Source organism: Hermetia illucens, chromosome 2 (genome assembly GCF_905115235.1).
Source record: "Hermetia illucens chromosome 2, iHerIll2.2.curated.20191125, whole genome shotgun sequence".
NCBI classification, from domain to species: Eukaryota; Metazoa; Arthropoda; class Insecta; order Diptera; family Stratiomyidae; genus Hermetia; species Hermetia illucens.
The window spans coordinates 129,090,571-129,111,494 of NC_051850.1; the positions used below are offsets into that span (position 1 = coordinate 129,090,571).

Below are 20,924 nucleotides of genomic sequence, written 5' to 3' on the forward strand. Positions count from 1 at the left end.
CGCCCGTTTTTCCCGTAATTGCGGGCCGGCTAAATTCCCAAGAACATCATGAAATTAATAAGTTTTTCACCAAAAAGAAGTCACCTCATATCGCAATACATGGTTATGCGGTAGTATCCCTAGTAGAAAAAAGAACTACTGGTGTAATGATGAACCAACCTTCGAATGGAATGGTACGGAGCTGGACAAGTGACCCAGCGGACAGTATTTGGGAGTAGCTATAAAGTTGTGATTACTCGTATTAGTGCCCATCCATTTTCTCGGGCCAAACAGGTATCCTAAACCATGATGAGGAAACCGTTTACTGCCCCCAGGGTTCTCTGTAGTCGATGGTAATTCGCGCAATAGAGTAATAGAGAACAAGCTTTTTAATCGAAGGACTGCTCAACGCGCTCAGTGTAGCTTGACTATTACTGCAGATTGTGATGTACCTTCCCTCTAAACACTCATCAATCACCCTGGTTGCTTCCCTTAAGACTGATATACTTCAGCATGAAAAGCCGTTGCATACTCTCCTAAGGAAAAATCCCACTTCTTATTTCTATTCGAAATGTGGACTCCTATCGACAATATGGTGTACTTTTGCACGATTTGTATCAGATTATTCGAGAGAGCACCGCCAAATGTCAGAAAGTCGTAAGGGATTTAGATACAATACTTGTAACTCATCCGTATCGCAGTGGGGCCATCACAGTATATCCTAAAGTAAAACAGTCCAGATTGATTATTCTCCTGCCGCTTTAATTAATTTTCGTTAAGTTCCTGTGCAACCACTACGCATTGCTGGATGGTTCGCATAAATTGCATCATCTCGGCACAGATATCCTCAGCCCGTAGCCATCTGGTCGATACATGAAGATCAACGAGTGGCCACCGGAGGTAATTCACGAGTTTACTCTACTTCGTCTTCAATTTCCACTCATCGATCGGCTCTTAATTCGACTACACTCCATCGAAATATCCATCCTCCAAGTTAAGTGGAATTAATCTGCAAGGGATTCATTTCCTCCTCGTTGTAAAAATAAGCGGCTAGTAAGTCAATTTTGGACGATATTGTACCACAACTTCAACCACTTGCCTAATTCCGGAATTAGTCACATATATAGCAGTTCATATCTGCTGCTGAACGTTCTCCAAATTAGTCTTCGTTCACGGCAATGTTCACAATGTTTATGCCAGTCAAGAGAAAACGACCACATTTCATGCTTCCCCCTCCTCCGAATCCACAAATTGTGTCTACCGAGTCTTTTACCATTGGGAAGAGCTAGGTGACTCCTATAGTAAAAAAAGAATGGATTTATATGTTGTGCCAGTCAGAGGCATGTGCTAGTAAACTTCTTGCACGAGAAATTCGGCAATCAATTGGAACTAGAATCCCTCCAGTTTTTCGAACTCTTTGTGGCTCACTAAACCTTTTCTTGAATGATATCGGCTAAATTCATGTTCCGTATTTTGGTACGTTCGGTGTCTTCCGCGGTAATCCGCTCAGCCTACTCAGTATGCAGGTAACCCATAAAGCCCACCAAAATATTCCTTTGCTCTACTTGCCAAAAATTGCACTGTATGGACGCTGTAATGGGTTTCATTGCAATCTGAACACGTCTGAAGTGTCTTTCGCCATATAGTCACACCTGGCTGCATACGACGGAATATTTATGTTTCAGTTTGTCCAAAATTTCAACTATGGGTATTTCACTAGGGTAGTAGTAAAAGTGGATGTGAATCATATTGGTAATATAATGGCGATTCCATAGTGGGCTATGCCATGTTATCAAATTTGGAGCTTTATAGCGCAGGACAATAGCAAGAGATTGGAACTTTCTGAGGTCTTGTGAAGTATGTCCAACAGATCCTCAACAGTGGCCTTTTGTTGTGAATTATACACTCTACACAACTTAGTCTTATTCAATATAAATCTTTCATCCAAAACAGGGAAAGTCGTTGATGTCCCGGTGCTTCATTCAATAATAAGTTATTGACTTTATATTAACAAGAATTAACCTCCACGAAATTCTACACGAAAACGTAATCTATAACTAATCCCTCTTTTCAAAACGTTTTATAATAGTTATGTTTTTTTTTCAAAACGATAAAAGCAAGCAGTGCAAATTATAAGATTACGATGAGAAATTACTTTCTTATGAGCACGTCTGTTTTTCTCCCCCCCACACAGTTTCAACATTATGAGATAAGACTTCACATCGCCAATACCCCCATCGATAGACGTCAAGGTCACCGTAGTCTCCAAATCTACCTCCTTTGAATGAGAATATATGATAATAAAGTCTAAGGTATGGAGTAGCTAAAGAAAAATCATTGCCTTGCTCATTAAATTCAGCTATTTCTGCTCCCCTCTAAAAATAGATTGCGGTTTCGTTCAGAGAATAAGTAAATCAGCCCTGGGAGCAGCGTGACTGAAGTGGTTGCGAGGTTCTATTTGCCCCCTTAATATATTTGTCAACACGACGTGAGCATGAATTTTAGTAAGGAAAAAACGCCTAGGAAACGCCTAAATTTTTGTTTAGGGATTAATAGAGTTCTAAATTCTACCAATCGAAAAGAAATTTTCTCCCAGTTTTCATCCATGGGTCCACTATCTTCATTTTTCATATTTATGTCCAAAATCTATTTTTAACAAAACCTTCTTATTCGTTTGATTATCACTATATCAAAAGTAAGGCTGCCACCGAAATCCTTAAATTTTAGCAACTGGAAAAGACGTATCCCCGCAGTAGAAAACAAATTAAATACTTTACTCTAATCCCATACCCACTAACCCGCACAATCTGCCCAGAGTTAAACATTCCGACGGAAGGACACACAGCGTTATCGTATTTCACCATCTTGGCCTATAATTCTAGCCAGCAATCTTTCGAAGAATCAAGAAAATTCAAAATTGCTAATCTGACTGAGCAATGAATATGCATATATGCCCGTGTTTGTATATTGCACTGAACTATCTCAAACTGTAAATAAAAAAGCTGGGAAGCTTCAAGCATTCTAAACTTGAATTTGCCAGTCCTTCAACTTTCCATGATTATCTATATAATGATTTTAGCGATATTATCCAAGAAAATCAGCTTAATGCCTTTTCCTTTTCATTCCAGGTGGCGAGACTCCCGCAATCATGCAAATAAAGTCAGCAGTTCTGTAGATTCAGAATCGCAAACATCTAAAGTTCCAGCGAAAAATCTGACGACGCGACCAAAACGTCGTCGCACCCGTTGCAAAAACAAGGCTCGTTGTAAGCATGCCGCCTCCAATGCAAGACCTGTTACAAATCTCACAGCAACGGCCACAATAATCGACCATTCAACGGGCTCAATCCGCAATGAAATCACCACTTTGGCATTGTCTGGACGTAATAGTAGTTCCTCTGAGGTTCAGCACGAAAACTCGGTAGAAACCGCAAACCCCTCACAAATCGTTGAGTACAAATCAATGAAGCACGACAACAAAGTTGACAACGACAATAACGTCCCAGCAAAAGGATCCGAAATTCAAATGAACCGCAGGAGAAAAGGTCCTCATGGCAAGCGAAGAGGTGGAATTGGAGCCGGCCACGGCCGGAAAGTTCGCTTCCGAGATAATCCGGAAAATAGAATCCGAAATAAGTTGTCAAAGGAGGAGAGACGGAAAAAATTAAAGGAAAAACGAGAGAAACGAAAACGTTTACGGCTTGAACGAATGGAACAGCGGAGGCGGAAAAAAGTCTGGAATTCAGGTCAGTTCTGTTTGCCTTGGTAATTCGTAGAAATTGTTTTCGACCTTTAAGAGCGGAAAGAGAAAATCAGAAAAAATGTTGAAGGATATCGTCCCTATTGTTGTTTTAGATGTTGCTGTGGCAGTAGATTTATTCCATATAAGCATATACATGCATTGGACTCTGCACGGTAGCGTGTGTAATCCTTGTTCGGCGTAATTCTGGCTGAATTTGTAAATGAGGAGAAAATGGAATGTGTGTGCGACATCAGGTCATGGATGAATAAGTCCATGTAAGACAGTATGTTGAACACATGAGTTTTACAGCTTTATTTAAATCCATAGCCTTGTCCTAGATCCAAAATAAATTTACTTCCTGTTTAAAGAAGGTTAAATTTCCTTATTTCATCTATTTCAAAAGTGTCTAACTTAGAACAACTTTTATCTTAATTTATTCTACATAAGCTGAGATCTGGATCTACTTCTTTTGTTGGCCTTCTCGGCCAGAACTGCAATTAATACTTGAATTTTCTTTAATTTAATTTAACATTGTCCATCAGTGACTTCAGATTATACTCAAAATGCTACATATTTACGTACGAGTATAGTCGTCCTTGCAGAAAAGATTGATTTGGTGCTCAATATTTGGCTAGGCCTAAGAAAGGTTTCTATTTTAGAGCAAAGATTCCTTTAACCAGGTTGAGATTATCTTCTTGATGTGATTTGACTTTAGTCTTCAGGGAGAATATTGAGTTCCTGTAGTTCTTCTTGATCCTCCAACTGAATTTGAGACCTGTACAATGGTGTAGAATTCGACGCTCGTATTTTCTCCTTTTGTAATGGGAGCTGGGGATCAGCTTCAATAGACTATTTGCTTTGACAATGGTTTGGGTCAATTGTAGCATCCCCAATTTCCAACTTAATTAATTACAATAACCGTTGGCACCACAATTCAATTGGATCTGAGCATTTCATTCAAGACCATAAAGGTACACTGTTCGAGGCAGGCTCTGATTTAACTCAGGTACTCTTGCACAGCTGATTCGACTGGTATCCAACGTCAAGTCACAACACAAATCCCACTGTCACTAGCGAGATTTGAACCATGACCTTCCATACGAAAGCCTAGCGCTGTAGCCACTGAGCCATCCGGACATCTTTTTTTTTTTTTATGGATCGAAGTATTTGCATTTTCTCCTGAATACACGGTGTTGGCTTTTGCTATATTTGACATTCATCCCCATATTTGCGTAGTAGTATGTGATATCAAGTAAATAATGTTCGATATTATCATTAAGGCGTTAATAATAGGTTTTAGAATATAATATGATGTAAGTAAGGGTATCATCGGCAAATTGGATGAGTTTTAAATCAGGCTGGTCACTGCGAATGGCTTAGTGTTTCCTGTCCACTAGTTCATGGAGTATAGGGCATCCACATAGTCTCTGATGAGACTGCCCTAGTGATAAGCTCACCGCATCGAGGCAAACACAGACATCCATGATGACTGGGATTCGAACGCAGAGCAACCAGATTAACACGCGCCGTAAATATATCGCACTGCCTGTCGAACCTATATATTACACAGTGTAGGTTCAGAAATGATTTCTGGGAAACTGCTGATGCTAAAGAGTGTGAGAATTTCTCTCGACACATCCGCTGAAGCTCAACCGCGCAAGCATGGTTTTCCTCTTCCTTAGATCCTTGCATAGTTTTATGATTGCCAAGCGGCAAACCAGTTCAATTTGAGTAAAACAAGTCCTTTCAATTCGTTTTCAAACTGCCCTATTCAAGGGCCCATGCTATGATTTTCGGCTCTCATAGTCTCATGTCCAGAACCAAAACGAATAGATTATTCTCATGCTCCTCAATTGTAGAACTGGGTGGACATTGCCGCTCTATATGTGCGACTTGCTCCCTAAGATGACACATAACGCAGCCTCCTCATATTATCACTGCTGCTAACGATTTGAGTACTATGTCCACTAGTAGTCTGGTCATAGTATATCCGGCGTTGCCCTTCCATAATGTCGACATCGGCAGTATAGGCCAGCAGTTGGGTGGACTTACAGAGGATAGTGGTTTTGATATCAGTATTAGTTATTAATTTTCCCAGTTTTTCATCAACTTTTGCCGAGTTATCAGGACCTTCAAAATGGCTTTATTCTCGCTGTTTAGCAGTTGATCAAAATGCTCAACCCATGTCTCCATAATGTCCATAGGTGAGTGTATAGGTTTAGGTCTATAGGTTTCGAGTGTATTTAGCTTTTCCCCGTTGACATGTTGGTAAAACCTCCCCGCCTAGTGCTGTTGCTCCCTGTATTGCTGGAGTGCTGATCTGTTGGTCCTCTCAAGCTTACTTTTTCTGTCCGTAAAGTTGCCGGTTGTCCGGTTGTTAGTATACAATTATCATCCATCCAGTCATTTCGACTTATTTGCGATTGGGGCCAAATGCGTATGTAGCTACACCAAATGATGAGTTTAGTGTTCACACTCACCAGATGATCAACGGGGCTTGGCGGTGACTTTATTACTATTTTATTTTATTGGATTAGGGCTTTGAAGTACGTTAAAGCACTTCATTCAAGACCGTAACGGTACACTACAGGATTATAATACCCGATAGCATGCAATGTGATCAGCATAGCACTCGCATAAGATATTCACATTCACACCAGTAAAATTTAAACCGCGACCTTCCACTACGACAGCCCAGCGCTCTAACAACTTGAGCCATCCAGACGCAATTTATTATCATCATCAACGGCGCAACAACCGGTATCCGGTCTAAGCCTGCCTTAGTTAGGAACTCAAGACATTCCGGTTTTGCGCCAAGGTCCACCAATTCAATAGCTGTCTGGCGTGCTGACCTACGCCATCTCATCATCTCTGGCAGGGTCTGCCTCCTCTTCTTTTCCTACCATAGATATTGTCCTTCTTGACTTTCCGGGTTGGATCATCCTCATGGATACGGATTAAGTGACCCGCTCACCGTATAAATTTAAATAATAATCAAGGCTGAAATGTAGCGGCGTGTTGTTTGTCTTGTCTAGAGGAGCCCTCGTTTGTTTACCGGCCTTTGTTTGTCGCAAACCAACTAACGGTAGCAGCTCTGTCCCTATACGGTTGTTAAAATCTCACAGTGTGAGTTTTACATCATACCTGGGCCAGGCATCAAGGGTACTTTCCACTACTTCGTGGCAGAAATCCGAGCCGGAATCTGCAGTCTCCTCTGTGCGAACGTGCACGCTCGTCTGTAGATATGAGTCTAGGACTTCGACTTTCCTTGGCGCTTAATTATGGTAGATATCAGCATTCCCATCTTAGGCGCAGACTTTCTGTGCTGCTGTGCCGATTGCTAGTTGATCTATACAATAGATTCTACATTGACCCGACTGCCTCCTTTAGCTCATCAAGAAAAATCTCAACCAGCACGCCGAATGGAATGGAGACCTTGTGGCGATTACGGACGTCTAAGTACCCCATTCCACTGATCCACGATATTGCACATCTTATCGCAGACTGCCGTATTTTCTCTAGTTGGTATATCACCAAATCCCTCTAGCCGCGAAGATATTCAGAATATGGGAATATGCTCACCGTGCGGACTCTTCAAATCCACTAAGATGACTTTTGGATTGGGCAGTTTCGAAGATTCTTCCAAGTTGTGCTAAGAAACTATCACTTTTTTTTTGGTATATTTGGATGATATTCTGATCGCAACCTCCTTTGAGTCTGAACATTTAGAATACCTCAAATACATTTTCCAACATCTCCTTCGGGTCGATCTAGTAGCCAATGTTAAGAAATGTAAATACTTGCAATCGCAGGTGACATTCCTCAGCCATCTAATTATCCGTGAAGGCATTCAACTGCAAGCGATTTTAAGCCTGTCGCTTTCGAAAACTGTTAAGGACCTCAGGAGGTTCTTGGGCATGATAATCTTTTGCCATCATTTCTTGCCCAAAACCGTCCACCATTAATCAATCCTTAAACCATACCTGTCTGGCCCGAAGACCAAGGTGTGGTCCCAGAAGCTGTCCAGGCATTTGAGACCACCTGGCAACTCCTGATGGACATCTGGGATGACCTGAGCAAGATGAACCCCGCAGACGCTGCCCTTCATCAAAAAGTGAATCAAATCCATACCTGTGCTTCATCGGCCAATATATTTAACACGTGTCTAGAAAGGATAACGTAGCTTCCAACACTTTGTCACGTGTCACAGAAGTCAAAATTCCTGCCACCGTCGATTTTCCTGCAATGGGGCGACTTAAAAAGACAACGCAGCCTCAGGATTAACTCCAAATACACATTTAAGGAGTTTGTTATCTTCCATTCAACGCCTAGCATATGGTAGCCTGCGAGACCTCAGACAAGTATTCTGTCAATTTCCGCAAGCATGTATTTGAGGCATGCGGACAACGAATCGACGGATCACCATAAAATTTTTTTGGCCAGGGGAGACAGATTGTGCATCGCATGGCAGAAGTGCGAGACTACATAACTTATTACGAAAAGTCTCAGTCAACAAAGCACTTTCACACAATCTATCTCATTATAATCGCCCCATTGCGAGACTCGTACGGTTTCAAGAATGGCTTTACAATCATTGATCGGTTCACGCCGTGGCTCTGGAGGCCATATCTGCGTAATCTTGTGCTAATGGGATGCTTGAAAGTTGGCGCAGGAAACTGAAAGTCGCTATCATCATCATCGGCCCAACAACGCATTCTTCCGTTCCATTGTTGTAATTCAAGCCCGGAGCACTATGCCAACGAGCTAGTCATCCGAGTCTATATTGGCCCACCTATATGTTCTGACATTCATCAAGACTGAGAGGTGGCGGTGTTCGACCAACACGTGGCCAATTTGGTTGAAAGTGGTCCCGTCTGGAGAGGCCCACGTATATTTGTGGACCGCTTTCCGCACAAACCAGGTACTCCCAACAACCATTTCGTCCGAGACTGCTAACTGAATAATCCGCAGTCCGTTATCATTGGTATCCCTATGTAAGCTATGGGAGCCGACGTATCGCCTCAATATAGGCTCCGTCCCTACTTGGATGTTGAAATCTCCAAGTATGATTTCGATATCATACTTGCGACAGGGTTCGAGGGTTCGTTCTACTGCCTCGTACAAGGTATCCGGCTTTGACTTTGCAATCTCCTCTGTAAGAGCGTGAATGTTTATTAGGTTTATTTTTTTAAACTTGCCTCGCAAAACGCAAAGTGCATAGCCTTCGCTTATATTTTCAAGGTCAATAACAGAAAGTTTCATTTTTTGGCTGACTAAGAAACCTACTGTAAGCACATGGTTTACTGGATGGCCGCTATAATATATAGTGTAGCGGCTCTTCTCCAGGAAACCGATCTCTGTCCAGCGCATCTTTTGCAGCGCTGTTACATCAGCCTTGGATTGGGACACGGTATCGGCTAGCTGCTGAGCAGCATTCGGTCTTTAGAGGGAGCGCGCGTTCCATGAAAAAATGCGCAAATCGTTATTCCGTTATCGTTGTCGGGCTCGTCATTTTAGAATCCGTCCTTCTTCTGTGGGTTTCTAATATCGGTTTTCCGTGTAGGATTGTCAGCCCTACCCAACCCTCTACCTGGAGGACCAGTGGGTACAATTTGTCCCGTTTTTAGGCGCATGAGACTCGCCTTTATCCTTCTTCTGCAGTTTTTCATTAAAAAAAAACTACTAGCGATCACCACGTGGAGGTGGAGATAGGCTCGCTATAACAGCCAAAAACGACCCACCTTCATCGCAAGTCCTGCTACTTGCCCTTTGTAGCCTTCGAACAACCACTCGCGGAAAATTTGCTGCAAGTCCGGAACATCGGATCCGAGGAAAACCAGAGGCTTCCCAGCAACCCTCCATTCGACATTCGATCGGAATTAAGACCACCAGATTGTTGCGATAGCTGAAGGACGCAGCTGAAGCCACCACCACCCGCCGCCACCTGCGAAAAACGTAGCCGACATGACCACATTAATGATATTACTAGCTACAGCCACTTTACCATTTACTTAAGTATGTCCTTTTTAAAGTTTCGTGACAAAGAAAACAAGAATCGACTTAATGTCTGTCTGTCACACTCACTTTTATCAGAAGGAATTACACTTATTGACACGAATTTTTGTGTTGTGGACCCCCACACATGAGATGATTTATATTGTCCCACGTTGAAATTAACTGGAGAAAGGGGGTACAGGTAAAAATGGGGTGTATTTTTTCACCCAATATAGCCATATGAAGTATGGAAGTATGGAATGGAAGGTCTCAATTAGTACTTTTGGAAGCGGAAGTTGGTAGCAAAGGGGAAGAGTGCTGACTCCCGAAAGGGGTCCGTTACTTCATGAACTCGTTTTCAGTTTAACGGAAATATCTGAAAAAATTATGGTGCAGGGTGCAAAATACTCTCTGTTGCGATGTCTCCTAAAATAAAATTAATATTATTATTATCAACCAATCAAAAAGTTGGATAACTACAGCAATACAGTTTGAAGTCAATTATCTCGAAAGCCCGATTATATTTTTTAATAAAGTTTTGGAAGAAAACAATATTTTTGATGTGTATTTTTTACCGTTATTATTATTTTATTAGTATTAATTTTGACAGAAAAATAGTGATAAAGCTAAAAAATTAGCGTTTCGCACAGCAGAAAACAAATCAAACAAACAAAACAAATAAAATTTAAAATTTAATGTTTGGTGCTTTTAAAACTGTGAGAAGTCTTCTTTTCATCGACCCTACAAGTTTTTCGGTGACCGCGAGAATAGAGCTCCAAGCATCCTTTTTGTAATATCTCAAGTCCTTTTTGTTCCTCATCTCCCTTTTTCGTAGCTCCTTTTCGAAATTTGGGCACTGAGGTTGATGAGGAAGGATCTTTTTGACATGATAAAGCAGCCATTCCTTAATGACCATGGTTGTGTGTTTTGGGTCGTTACCATGAACTAACATAATAACTGATTGCAACCCCAACATCGCTATAATAGCTGGTATGTGCTTAGTAGATTTAATTAGGTTTTCCTGGGGCGCTGGTCCTTTAGATGCCATAGCGCCCCACACCATGATACTGACTAACTCCTGGTGCAATGCCACCGTCCTCTAAGACAGTGCCTACTCTTCTCCACACCAATAGCGGGCCATCGGAACCAAAAATGTAAAATTTCAACTCGTCGTTAAAAAATAACTGTTTTCCAAAACTCTTCTGGCTTATAAACGAACTCTTGAACATATTCAAGTTTTTAAGGTTTTGTGTAAACATTCTTGTGTGTACAGCATCTTTTAGGTGAATCATCCCATCTTTTTTGCCATTCCAAAATAAATTCACTTCGTGTCAATAGTCGATGTTAGGTAGAGGACTCGTCGATTGCGTATAATGTGTCATAGAGGCGACGACCCTGGTTCGCCAAGATGTGGATGGGAATCAAGCCTGCTATCACACAAGCTGCGTCGTCTGAAGTTGTACGATAAGTACACGACATTCGCAATGTACTCAATCGGTATAGGGCTGCGATTTTTCTTCTATTTGCTTCGAACTTCAAAGACGGTGCCCAGACTCGAGCTGCTAAAGCAAGATGGAGCTGACAACTCTCGAAATCACGATCAGACGGCTTTGCCTAGGACCACCTATAATTGGTAACATTCTTGTCAACAACGTAACCACTTCGGAAGTTTTGGTTGCTAAATTTTCAAGATGGGACTTGAATTTCAGTCTTTGGTCAACCATGACTCGTAGGTATTTCCTTTAGGTAGTTGCAAGAAAATTCCGTCATATATTATTATCCACAGGCAATGACCGAAGATTGATCCTTGTGGAACCCCGCAGGTTGTTGTATACGTCTTAGGTCCATCCTCCGAATCGTAACACAATATCTTCTCCCGGAGAAATTCCATGATTATGTGAACCAAATATTTACGAGCTCCCAATTTGGCTAAAGTCGTAATTATTTTGCTCCATTTTGCCGTATTGAAGGCATTTTTCAAGTTAGATTAACTACCGCGCCAAATTTATTGGCGCCCATTAGTTGTTCCGCAATGAGAGACCATCCTCCTTTTCTGCGATTGGTATAAGCCTGTTGAAGATGACCCGTTCGAAAAGTTTTCCGATGCCGCTTAGCAAGGATATAGGTCTATAAAACAAAGGGTCACCCAAAGGCTTATTTGGAAAATCCCATCTATGAGGCACGTCGTAAATATTTCAGCGAACCACTTTCGAACTGTTTCGACGGCCACTATCAGCATTTTATTCGGAATTCCGTCTAAACGTGAGGCTTTATTTTCGGTAATCTTCTTCGCGACTTTCAGGACTTCTTCAGTGGTTAGCTCGGGAATTTCACCGGGATCTATCTGGACAGTGGGTAGGTTCGATTCACTTGAAACTTGTGGGTAGAAAGTGCTAATGATATCCCGTAGTAAATCAGAGTTGGTGATCGACGGTGAGCCTTTACCCTTGATGGATGCCATAACTGACGTGTATACCTCTTGAAGTGTTCAGTTTTACTTCTAGAGATGGGTCCTTGCAATCCTTTCCTCGGCTTCTTATATCGGTTATGCAACTCTTCAGACTCAGGTCGGTTTCTGCTACGTTAGCTGTGCCTTCTGGCCTTAAGGCAAACTTTACGAAGTTTTTCGATTTCGGCATTCCACCAGAAGTTGGGCATTCGTTTATTATTACAGTGCGGCGGGGCATGGAAGCGTCACACGCTTTTTGTATTTTTGAAGAACCTGCGCCACCTTTTCTCGGGCATTTCCCAACGGCATCACTTCCTGTAGAAGTATTTCCCCGAACATTTCTTTATCAAGTTTTTTGGATGTCCATCCCGATACTGCAGTTTCCTTGATTCGCTTTGCTCCTGTCGTACGCTCCATCTGGAAGATGATAGCCTGATGGTCACTCTGCGTATATTCCTCGCTCACCTGCTATTGGAGATGCTTAAATTATGTATCGCTAACAGACGTAAGGTCTACCACAGATCCCCTATTCAGTCTCCGCCGCCAGTATTTGCCAGAACGACATTTAGACGTGAAAATACTTCGAGCAATATGCGGCCTCTAGCATTTGCTGTCCTGCCTGTCACACCCGATTTATTCGGAAACGGCTAGACCAATTGTCAGGAAAATTGGTAAGAGGGTGTGATCGGTTGTTACCGATCGCTACTTTGTGTTTGGTTTAAGGGGGGGACCCCATACATGTGAACGGAGGGTGCCAAATCTTCGGTAAGAGCATGTGATCGGTTGCCCCCTTTACATACAGCAAGTGATGCCATTTTGCGTTAAGTTTAAGGCGGTGGGGGCTCCCCATACACGTGAATGGAGGGTGCAACATTTCTTTCATAAAACGTAGCCATGGGTACCATAGAATAGAAGGGTCAATTAGTACTTTTCGAAACTGGTTCCATATTTGATATCGGGTGAAATATAGGGGAGTGAGGGCTTAAAATATGACCATCAAAAAGTGTAACAGGTCTCGCTCTCAGAACCTATCCAACCGAAACAATCTGAAAAAAAAATCACAGTAGTGCATCCCTACGAAATCTCGGCCTCAAAATACATCTGGTTCGGATATTTACAAAAATAAAGTTATTAACAGTATATTTTCACATTTTAGAAATTTACCCGGCAACCCCCCTATGTCCATTCTAGAAGTACAAAATTTGGCATGAGTAAAGGGATCATATAATGCACAATTTGGTTTGAAGGAAATCCAACTATTATTAGCAAAGTTATAGGTGGTAAAACTTTGCCACTATTTGTGAATTTCGTGCATTCCAACCATCACATATCAATTCGTCAATACCAGAACAAAGTGAGTTGATATGAATGGGGTCCCAAAGAATTATTTTGTTTTAGTTTTTTAGTCAAACAGACATGTGTGTATATATAGTATTTACTCGTACTATATATGTATATAGTATATGCGTGCTAATGGAGTTTGCAGGTAGTGTCTAATGTAATGGAAATAGGCAGTTTATTTGTTTAAGTTGAGAATAATATCTATATCCTGTAGTCTGGAAAAATATGAAGGAGCATGTTGGTTTTGTTAGCTATGTACGGATAGAAAAACGTGCGTTGAAGTTTCTTAGATAAGATGAACACAAAACCCTTACACCCGAAGTGCGAGCTTCCGGTATTCCTGCTTGTTTAATATTCTTTTGAGAAAGGAGTGGCTTCTTCCTCGGAGTATAGGCCTTCATCCTTTTGGAGAAAATGTCGGGCGGTTGAACCTTCCTTCCTTCCTTCAAATTCTGTGCAATAGATACTGCAGTTGTTTTTGAATTATTCCATATGTCTTGCGAAATTTGTCTTTTAGTTTGTTTCGACTGGATTTTCGCATTACCTGTTCTTTAAAATTTTTGATGACGTAATACACAGTGGACTTTGGTTTTTATATTATTATATTTCAGCTATTTCCCGTACAGTTTTATTATTATTTAAATATTTAATGATTAGCTCTTTTAAGTCACGAAAAAACTGCTTATTGTCCAAGTCCCTACTGCTACGGTTGATGTCGCTGCTTGCACTATTTTTCAGCGCCCCTAATGTACCCCTCGTTGGCGCAGGCTTGTTCTTAACAGAGATGAGTTGGTTTTGAAGCCATCTTCTTAGTTGATCCTGTGCCCCTAGCTGCAGCATTCTTGGCCGTTAACTCTTTGCTACGAGGCCTTCGAGAGCCCGAATTCCCTTTCTCTTTCGAAGGGCCCTTGGTTTCCACCTTGTTTCTTGACATATTTTGTCACCAAGTCGGTCTTCGAAGTCGGTCATTGAAGTCCTAGTTCAGCTAAAGGGAATACCAACGTCGTCCTCAAATTTAAGAACATTTATAACGACTACTGTATATTGTTTTATATAGTCAATATAGAGAAATCTATACATTTATGAGAAATATGTGCATAAATGTGTATATGGTATGTAGATCTACTCAACATATCGTTCTCTGATGTCCCAGGAAATATTCAGTTCAAGATCTTTAAACAAATGGCGCTCACCATAAAATTGTTGTTTCGGGCATGCGAAATGTATGATAAATAGTCGGATTAAAGCGGAAAAGTAGGAAAATCCACTTGGAAATGTTGCCTCAATTGAGTACATGGGAATAACCATGTTTGACTGAACACCATCGTGCCATTCAGCCATTTACACAAAAACCTTCAATTATTTTAATGAACCGTCTGCCTACCTTTGAAATTCATATTCCGCTCCCACATCGCTTGAGTGACATTGCGGCTACTGTTTTTATTGCGTTATTTTTACATCCACAACACGAAAATTTACAATTAATCTGATTTCTGAAAGTCGCATGTAATAAATCCCAAACAAAATGAAACAGAATTTCCCGACCTGCAACCCCGGAATCAACCGAATAAATTGTACAGGAGTTTTCTTTGTTCTCCTTTGTGTTGTTTTCATTACCTTTGCTCCGTTTCAATTTATATACGTTACATGTTAAGCCGTGATTTATTTGGATTAGGGCAAACCTTTACGGTTTCTGCCCCGATACCATAGTTTGCAGGCGAAAATAATTTATTCATTTTTCCATTTTACCACTTTCAAGCTTTGGAAAAACCTGAATCAAAGCGATCTAATACGTAGTTAATAATTTCTCCTGAAAGAAGTAAAACTTAGTATTAACGAAAGAAAGTTGTACCTGAAAAACTGACTCAGCTACCATGGAATGGAAGAACTGAGCTCATGTGAATCATATCAAACTTTACATTGACATTAATCCGCTCCAGGTTTTACCTAGATTTAACAATACAATAAAAACCTTTTATGTCGCCACTTTCTCACTTTTATGCTTTCTCCCGGTTCTATAGAAAACGCATCAGAGATGACTCTAAAAGTCCCAGAAAATATGAGCAATAAATTGGAGTTGATAAAACCACCGTCCATTGATTACATCGCTGAGAAAGTTCCCTCGAGGGTGGCAAGCGATTTTAACGGCATCGTGAACGACACTCTACCCGACGGATTCATTGATGTAGCCCTTGAGAACGGTGCCGCCAACACGATGACTTCCTCCGAATTGGATACGGAAAACTCCCGGGGAATCCCCATGAATGTAAACGGAAGAGCGATTGGCCCAAACGAGACTGGGAACGAGAAAGTGAACGCGGCGGATACCATCGATTTCAGCAGCAATCAAATCGATATCTTCCAAGGTGGTGATTTATCTTGCCTCGACGATAACTTTCAACCTGCACCGGAGGTCCAACATGCGGATGTGAAATATCTCAGGTGAGAAGTCGTTAGTAAAACTGTAAATATCAACGTCAGTGTTGGCTGTTTCATTTTGATTTCAATGTTTTTTCCTCTAAAATGGGGGAATATTTTTTGTTAGGCCTTGTGTTTTAGTTACAATACATATTAATGGAAACTGTCTCATTCTACCTTATCAAACTTCGGGCATCTATTAGGAAATTGAAGAAGATTAACGCTTTTTGGGTGGCGCAAATAATCTTTCTTTCGTACTGATAACACTGACTCTTAGCATCGTCTTTCCTGCATTAATGCTATCTCCGTGGCCATCACGCTTCTCCACTGATCTTATATAGACAATAACTTGGAGCGAGGATTATGCACGTTTGTAATACTCAGCCACGTCGTAAATTTATTATTGTGGAGTGAATTATATTATTATCAGGAAGGAGTCTGTGGAGGGTCTCCTAATTTGCATAAGACCTGATTTTGATATAAAAGTGTAGCAATAAACTGAGGTGAGGTTTCCCGAGCAGGTATTTACATAATTTGCATCAATATGGCGTACTGTCTGTCCCTTGATATCTTTGAACATTTGTTTGGATAGGAATTGTTCAGAATATTGCGGTAATTTATGGATTACCAATAAAAAAGCAATATGCTACCTTGGAAAGGATTTTTGTTTATAGTATACCTAAACCTATGTACATATATGTATGGGGATACTTCTTCTATTTTCCTTTTTCTTCTTATTTTCATGAAATTGTATGAATATTCAGATTTCAGATTTATTTATTGAGCAAAGAAAAAAAAATACCAAAAAGATAACGTAAATATTCACTTGAAAGCGCAAGCGTGACTTATTAAGTATGTAACGTAATAGTGATAAACTGGTGACATTTGACGACATTGTATGAAGTTTCTTTTTCGCCAATAATATTTTGAGATGATACGATGACGACGAGAGATTATTTCAACAACCATAGTCGTGAAACGATAGGTGATAACCAAGCTTTTGACAGTGCCCATCTCAAAAAATATAAAAACCTGAAATAATTGATTTCACAAGGACTGCGTCAGAAACCTCGTCCTTCCACCTCCATGGCTACGGAATGTTTTGAGTGAGGAGATAAGTTAAATCTTGAATTTAAGAGGACATTTACATCCTTTAGCTTTTCCAATTGCCCCTTCAATTTCATAATTCCCATAACGCAATTCATTTATATTCAGCATCTAACATTTCAAATAATTAATTTTACTTATTTTTAAAACAATGTAAAGAGACCAATTTTCCCTAAATTCAAGAACCAAAGTTCGTTTGAACAATTACAAATGTTATTTTTTCATAATTTTCAAAAATTTGGGCCGGTCAATTGTTTACCCTCATAAGCTTACCCACATTACATATTATTGGATGCAGGCGGGCGACTGACCTTGCTAGGAGGAATTTGCATGCCGCTTGTAAAACAATTTGTTGTTACTTGTGCTTTTGCTGGGCTTGAATCTTCAAGTTCAAGGATATTGACCGGCTAATTAGGTTGACAACTGATCAGCGGGACGCAGCATGGGGGTTCGTTCTGGTCTTTGACAAACGGAGGTCGATTTGAGATGGCTTTGAGGATCGGTGCGAAGTTTTTTTTTGGACAGAAAAGGTGGTTGCAAAGTTTCTGGGAAGTGAATGCCTATATCTGGAAAAGAAAAGGAATTGTTGTAAATCCGCTGTTGCAAGTTGACTGGGAAGTAAGTATGAAGATCAGGAGAGAAAAAAAAATTGGTGCGAGGTCGCTAGGAAGCGAGCACCAGGATCTGGGAAGAGATAAGTAAATTGACAAGTGAAGGTGAGAATAGTGTGATATCGTTTAATCCTGGAAAAAAATGATGACTAATTTGAAATAATCTTCATATGTGAGTACTTTGGAAACCATTAGTGACGATTTTGTGCTACTAAGTGCGAGGTCTGATGAAAAATCCTTCTTCTTTTGGAATTGATAACCAGTAATGTTCATAAATGATATCAAGACGAGTGTAGGAATATAAGCGTATTTTGGGAACTACAACAGATTTCTTTCGAGCCTCGAATGATTTCAATTATAAAAATCCTTCTCCTTCTGTTTCGTTTTTATTTCCCAAATTGGTCACCTGGAGCATCATACTAATGTTTTGAAGATAAAGACAAATTAACTTTTTTATGAAATAGAATGAACTAGTAGCTGCTTAATTAAGTTAAAGTTAAGATTATTTAATGATGATAACGGTTTTATACATATTTATATTATATTTTATGTATATATGTATTTGTACTCCTGTGTGGAGTTGCCAAATCTCCCATCAGGCGCGTCCCTTCGTGCGGATAAGGGAATGCTCGGCGAATGTGTCATGGCCATGCACATGCACGCATCCGGAGATGTGCGTGTATGGGCATGTTTATGCGCAGGCCGGGTAGGTGGGAAATAAACGCCCACCCGTGGATAAAAATTGGCTATGGGAAGGATACCCAGAAATAAAACCAAACATGGAGGAGCAGAAGAAGAATGAAGTTACGGTGCAGGGCTTCGGAAACCCAGTGCCGGCGGTTTTTGGGAGTGAGCAAGCGGGCTCCCGGCCGTCGATATCCAACGACCGCAGTGCCTCAGTAGTGGGAACCTTGGCTACTGTGGCATCTAATGTTACAAGCGTACGGGAGGAACTTGAACTGGCTCCAGTGATGGATCCGTTCAGAAGGAGCTCGATTTTTCGCAGATCCCCTCCCACACGGGCACAAGCCCCCACGATCGCTACCCCCAGTGGGAAGCGTATAGCGGGAGTCTTCGATGAGGAAGAATCGCTGACGCCGATTCACCCGAGCGATGTTTTGGGCAATGATCAGTCTGGAGCTGCCTTTACTGCCCTCGGTAAAAAGATCATGGAGCTGTGTGAGTTTATAAAGGAGCGCAGGAACATTCACCAAAATATAAGGGCCATGATAAGAGGCATCCGTTTGACGTACGGCAAGGCCCAGGATGAACGAGTAGGGAAGTCGCCGATTGGAAAAGTGAACCAGGCAACTCAAGTAACGCCGGTTCAAAACACAAAAGGGGAGAAACCGGGGAAGAGGCTGCGCGAGAAGCTGAATGACTCAATAGGCCAGCAAACCCCGAAAAGAAAAAAGGACTCAACTCCCAAAAAGGCGGAGTTCATGAAAAGTACGTCTGAAGCTACCAGGGAAAATACTGCAGTGGCTACCTCGAGAAAAGGGATCGAACCTTCAAAGGCGGATGCGGAAGCTTGGAGGAAGGTAGAACCGCGGAAAAGAAATTATCGGAGGAAGATTAGACCGGAGGTGATTTTCATTTCCAAACGAGGCGAAGGGTCATACGCCGACATTCTCAGGAAAGTCAAGGCAGACCCCGAACTCACCAATTTGGGAGACAACGTCAGCCGTATTAGACGGTCGCAGAAGGGAGATCTTATGTTGGAACTTAAGAAATCCAAGGATGTAACCGCGGACAAATTCTTAAACCAAATCGGGAAGGCTTTAGGACAGGAAGCCGACATAAGAGCTAGCAGGCCGGAGATCACTATAATCTGCAAAGATATAGATGAAATCACGACGAAGGAGGAGGTTCGCGAAGCGTTGGGGAAACAGTTCGATCTTGCCGGACTACAAGAGTCAGCGGTGAAAACGCTAAGGAAAGCCTATGGGGGAACACAAACCGCCATCATCAGCCTACCAGTGGAGAACGCACTCAAACTGTTAGCAGCAGGGAGAGTGAGAATAGGCTGGGTTATGTGTCGCCTTAGGGAACAGGTGGCGTTAAAACGGTGCTTTAGATGCCTTGGCTTTGGTCACATTGCGAAGTCATGCACTAACCCAAATGACAGGTCAAAGCAATGCAGGAGATGCGGAGTGGAAGGCCACATCAGCAAGGACTGCGGAGCTGACCCAAATTGTCTACTGTGCAAAGGAAAGGAGGGTGTGGACCATCGGCACATTGCAGGCAGCAGCAGGTGCCCGGAATACAGGAGAGCCCTTAGCACAAATCGCAGATGAGGTTGATACAAATCAACCTCAACCACTGCGAGGCGGCGCAGGATCTACTCGCGCAAACCATCCGCGAGAAAAACATCGATGTGGCTATACTAAGTGAACCATACCGAAACCGCGGTGGTAGCGTTTGGGTCAGGGACCAAACGGGCCAAGCAGCGCTGTGGACTTGTGGAGAACAAGCCTTCCAGGAAATAATGGAGCACCCGGAGGAGGGCTTCATCAGAGCGAAGGTGAAGGGCATCCACATCTATAGCTGCTATGCTCCACCCAGCGCTACACTCGTCGAGTATGAGCGGATGCTTGCTGCTCTTGTTTTGGATGCAAGAGGACGTTGGCCGATCATAATAGGAGGCGATTTCAATGCGTGGGCTCTTGAATGGGGCAGCCGGATAACTAATGCCAGGGGACGTGTTCTCCTCGAAGCATTCGCGGAGCTGGACGTGGTACTGGCGAATGTTGGGTCTTCGTACACTTTCCGGGGAAGGGGCCTGGGGTCTATAGTGGACCTGACATACGTGAGTGCCACTTTAGCCAGTAGAATCGCTTGGCATGTCAGTGAGGACTATACTCACAGCGACCACCAGGCAATCTGCATAGAGATCAAGGGCGGATCGAGCTCGAAACAGAGTTTTCGCAAAATGCCGGGTGGTATGCTTGGCTGGACAGTGAAAGCGTTCGAGGGGGACACGTTTTCCGCGGTGCTCAAATCCGACATTTCCCTGAATGGTACGGCTGGAGAGAAAGCCACCCAGATCACTCGATGGGTGACGGAAGCATGCGATGCTACTATGCCCAGAAGGCGATTGCTCCCCAGTAGGCAACCCAACTACTGGTGGAACAATGAAATCGCAAGTTTGCGAGCCGCATGTTTTCGGGCAAGGAGGCTGTGCCAGAGGCTCAGGGGAAAACCCGGTGGCGACGATCGAGAGGAGGTACACAAGCAATTGCGTGGCCGCCTAAAGGAAGCCATTCGGAGGAGCAAAAAGAACT

General features: G+C 42.1%; 1 protein-coding gene across 1 annotated transcript in view; it reads left to right on the forward strand.

The window, feature by feature from the left end:
- LOC119649702 overlaps positions 1-20,924 on the forward strand; it is a 447,461-nt gene that overhangs the window by 340,636 nt on the left and 85,901 nt on the right. Inside the window, exons 4-5 of the mRNA XM_038051973.1 lie at positions 3,108-3,724; positions 15,526-15,946. Of these exons, the coding sequence (XP_037907901.1) occupies positions 3,108-3,724; positions 15,526-15,946 (1,038 nt within the window). The remainder of the gene's footprint in view (positions 1-3,107; positions 3,725-15,525; positions 15,947-20,924) is intronic.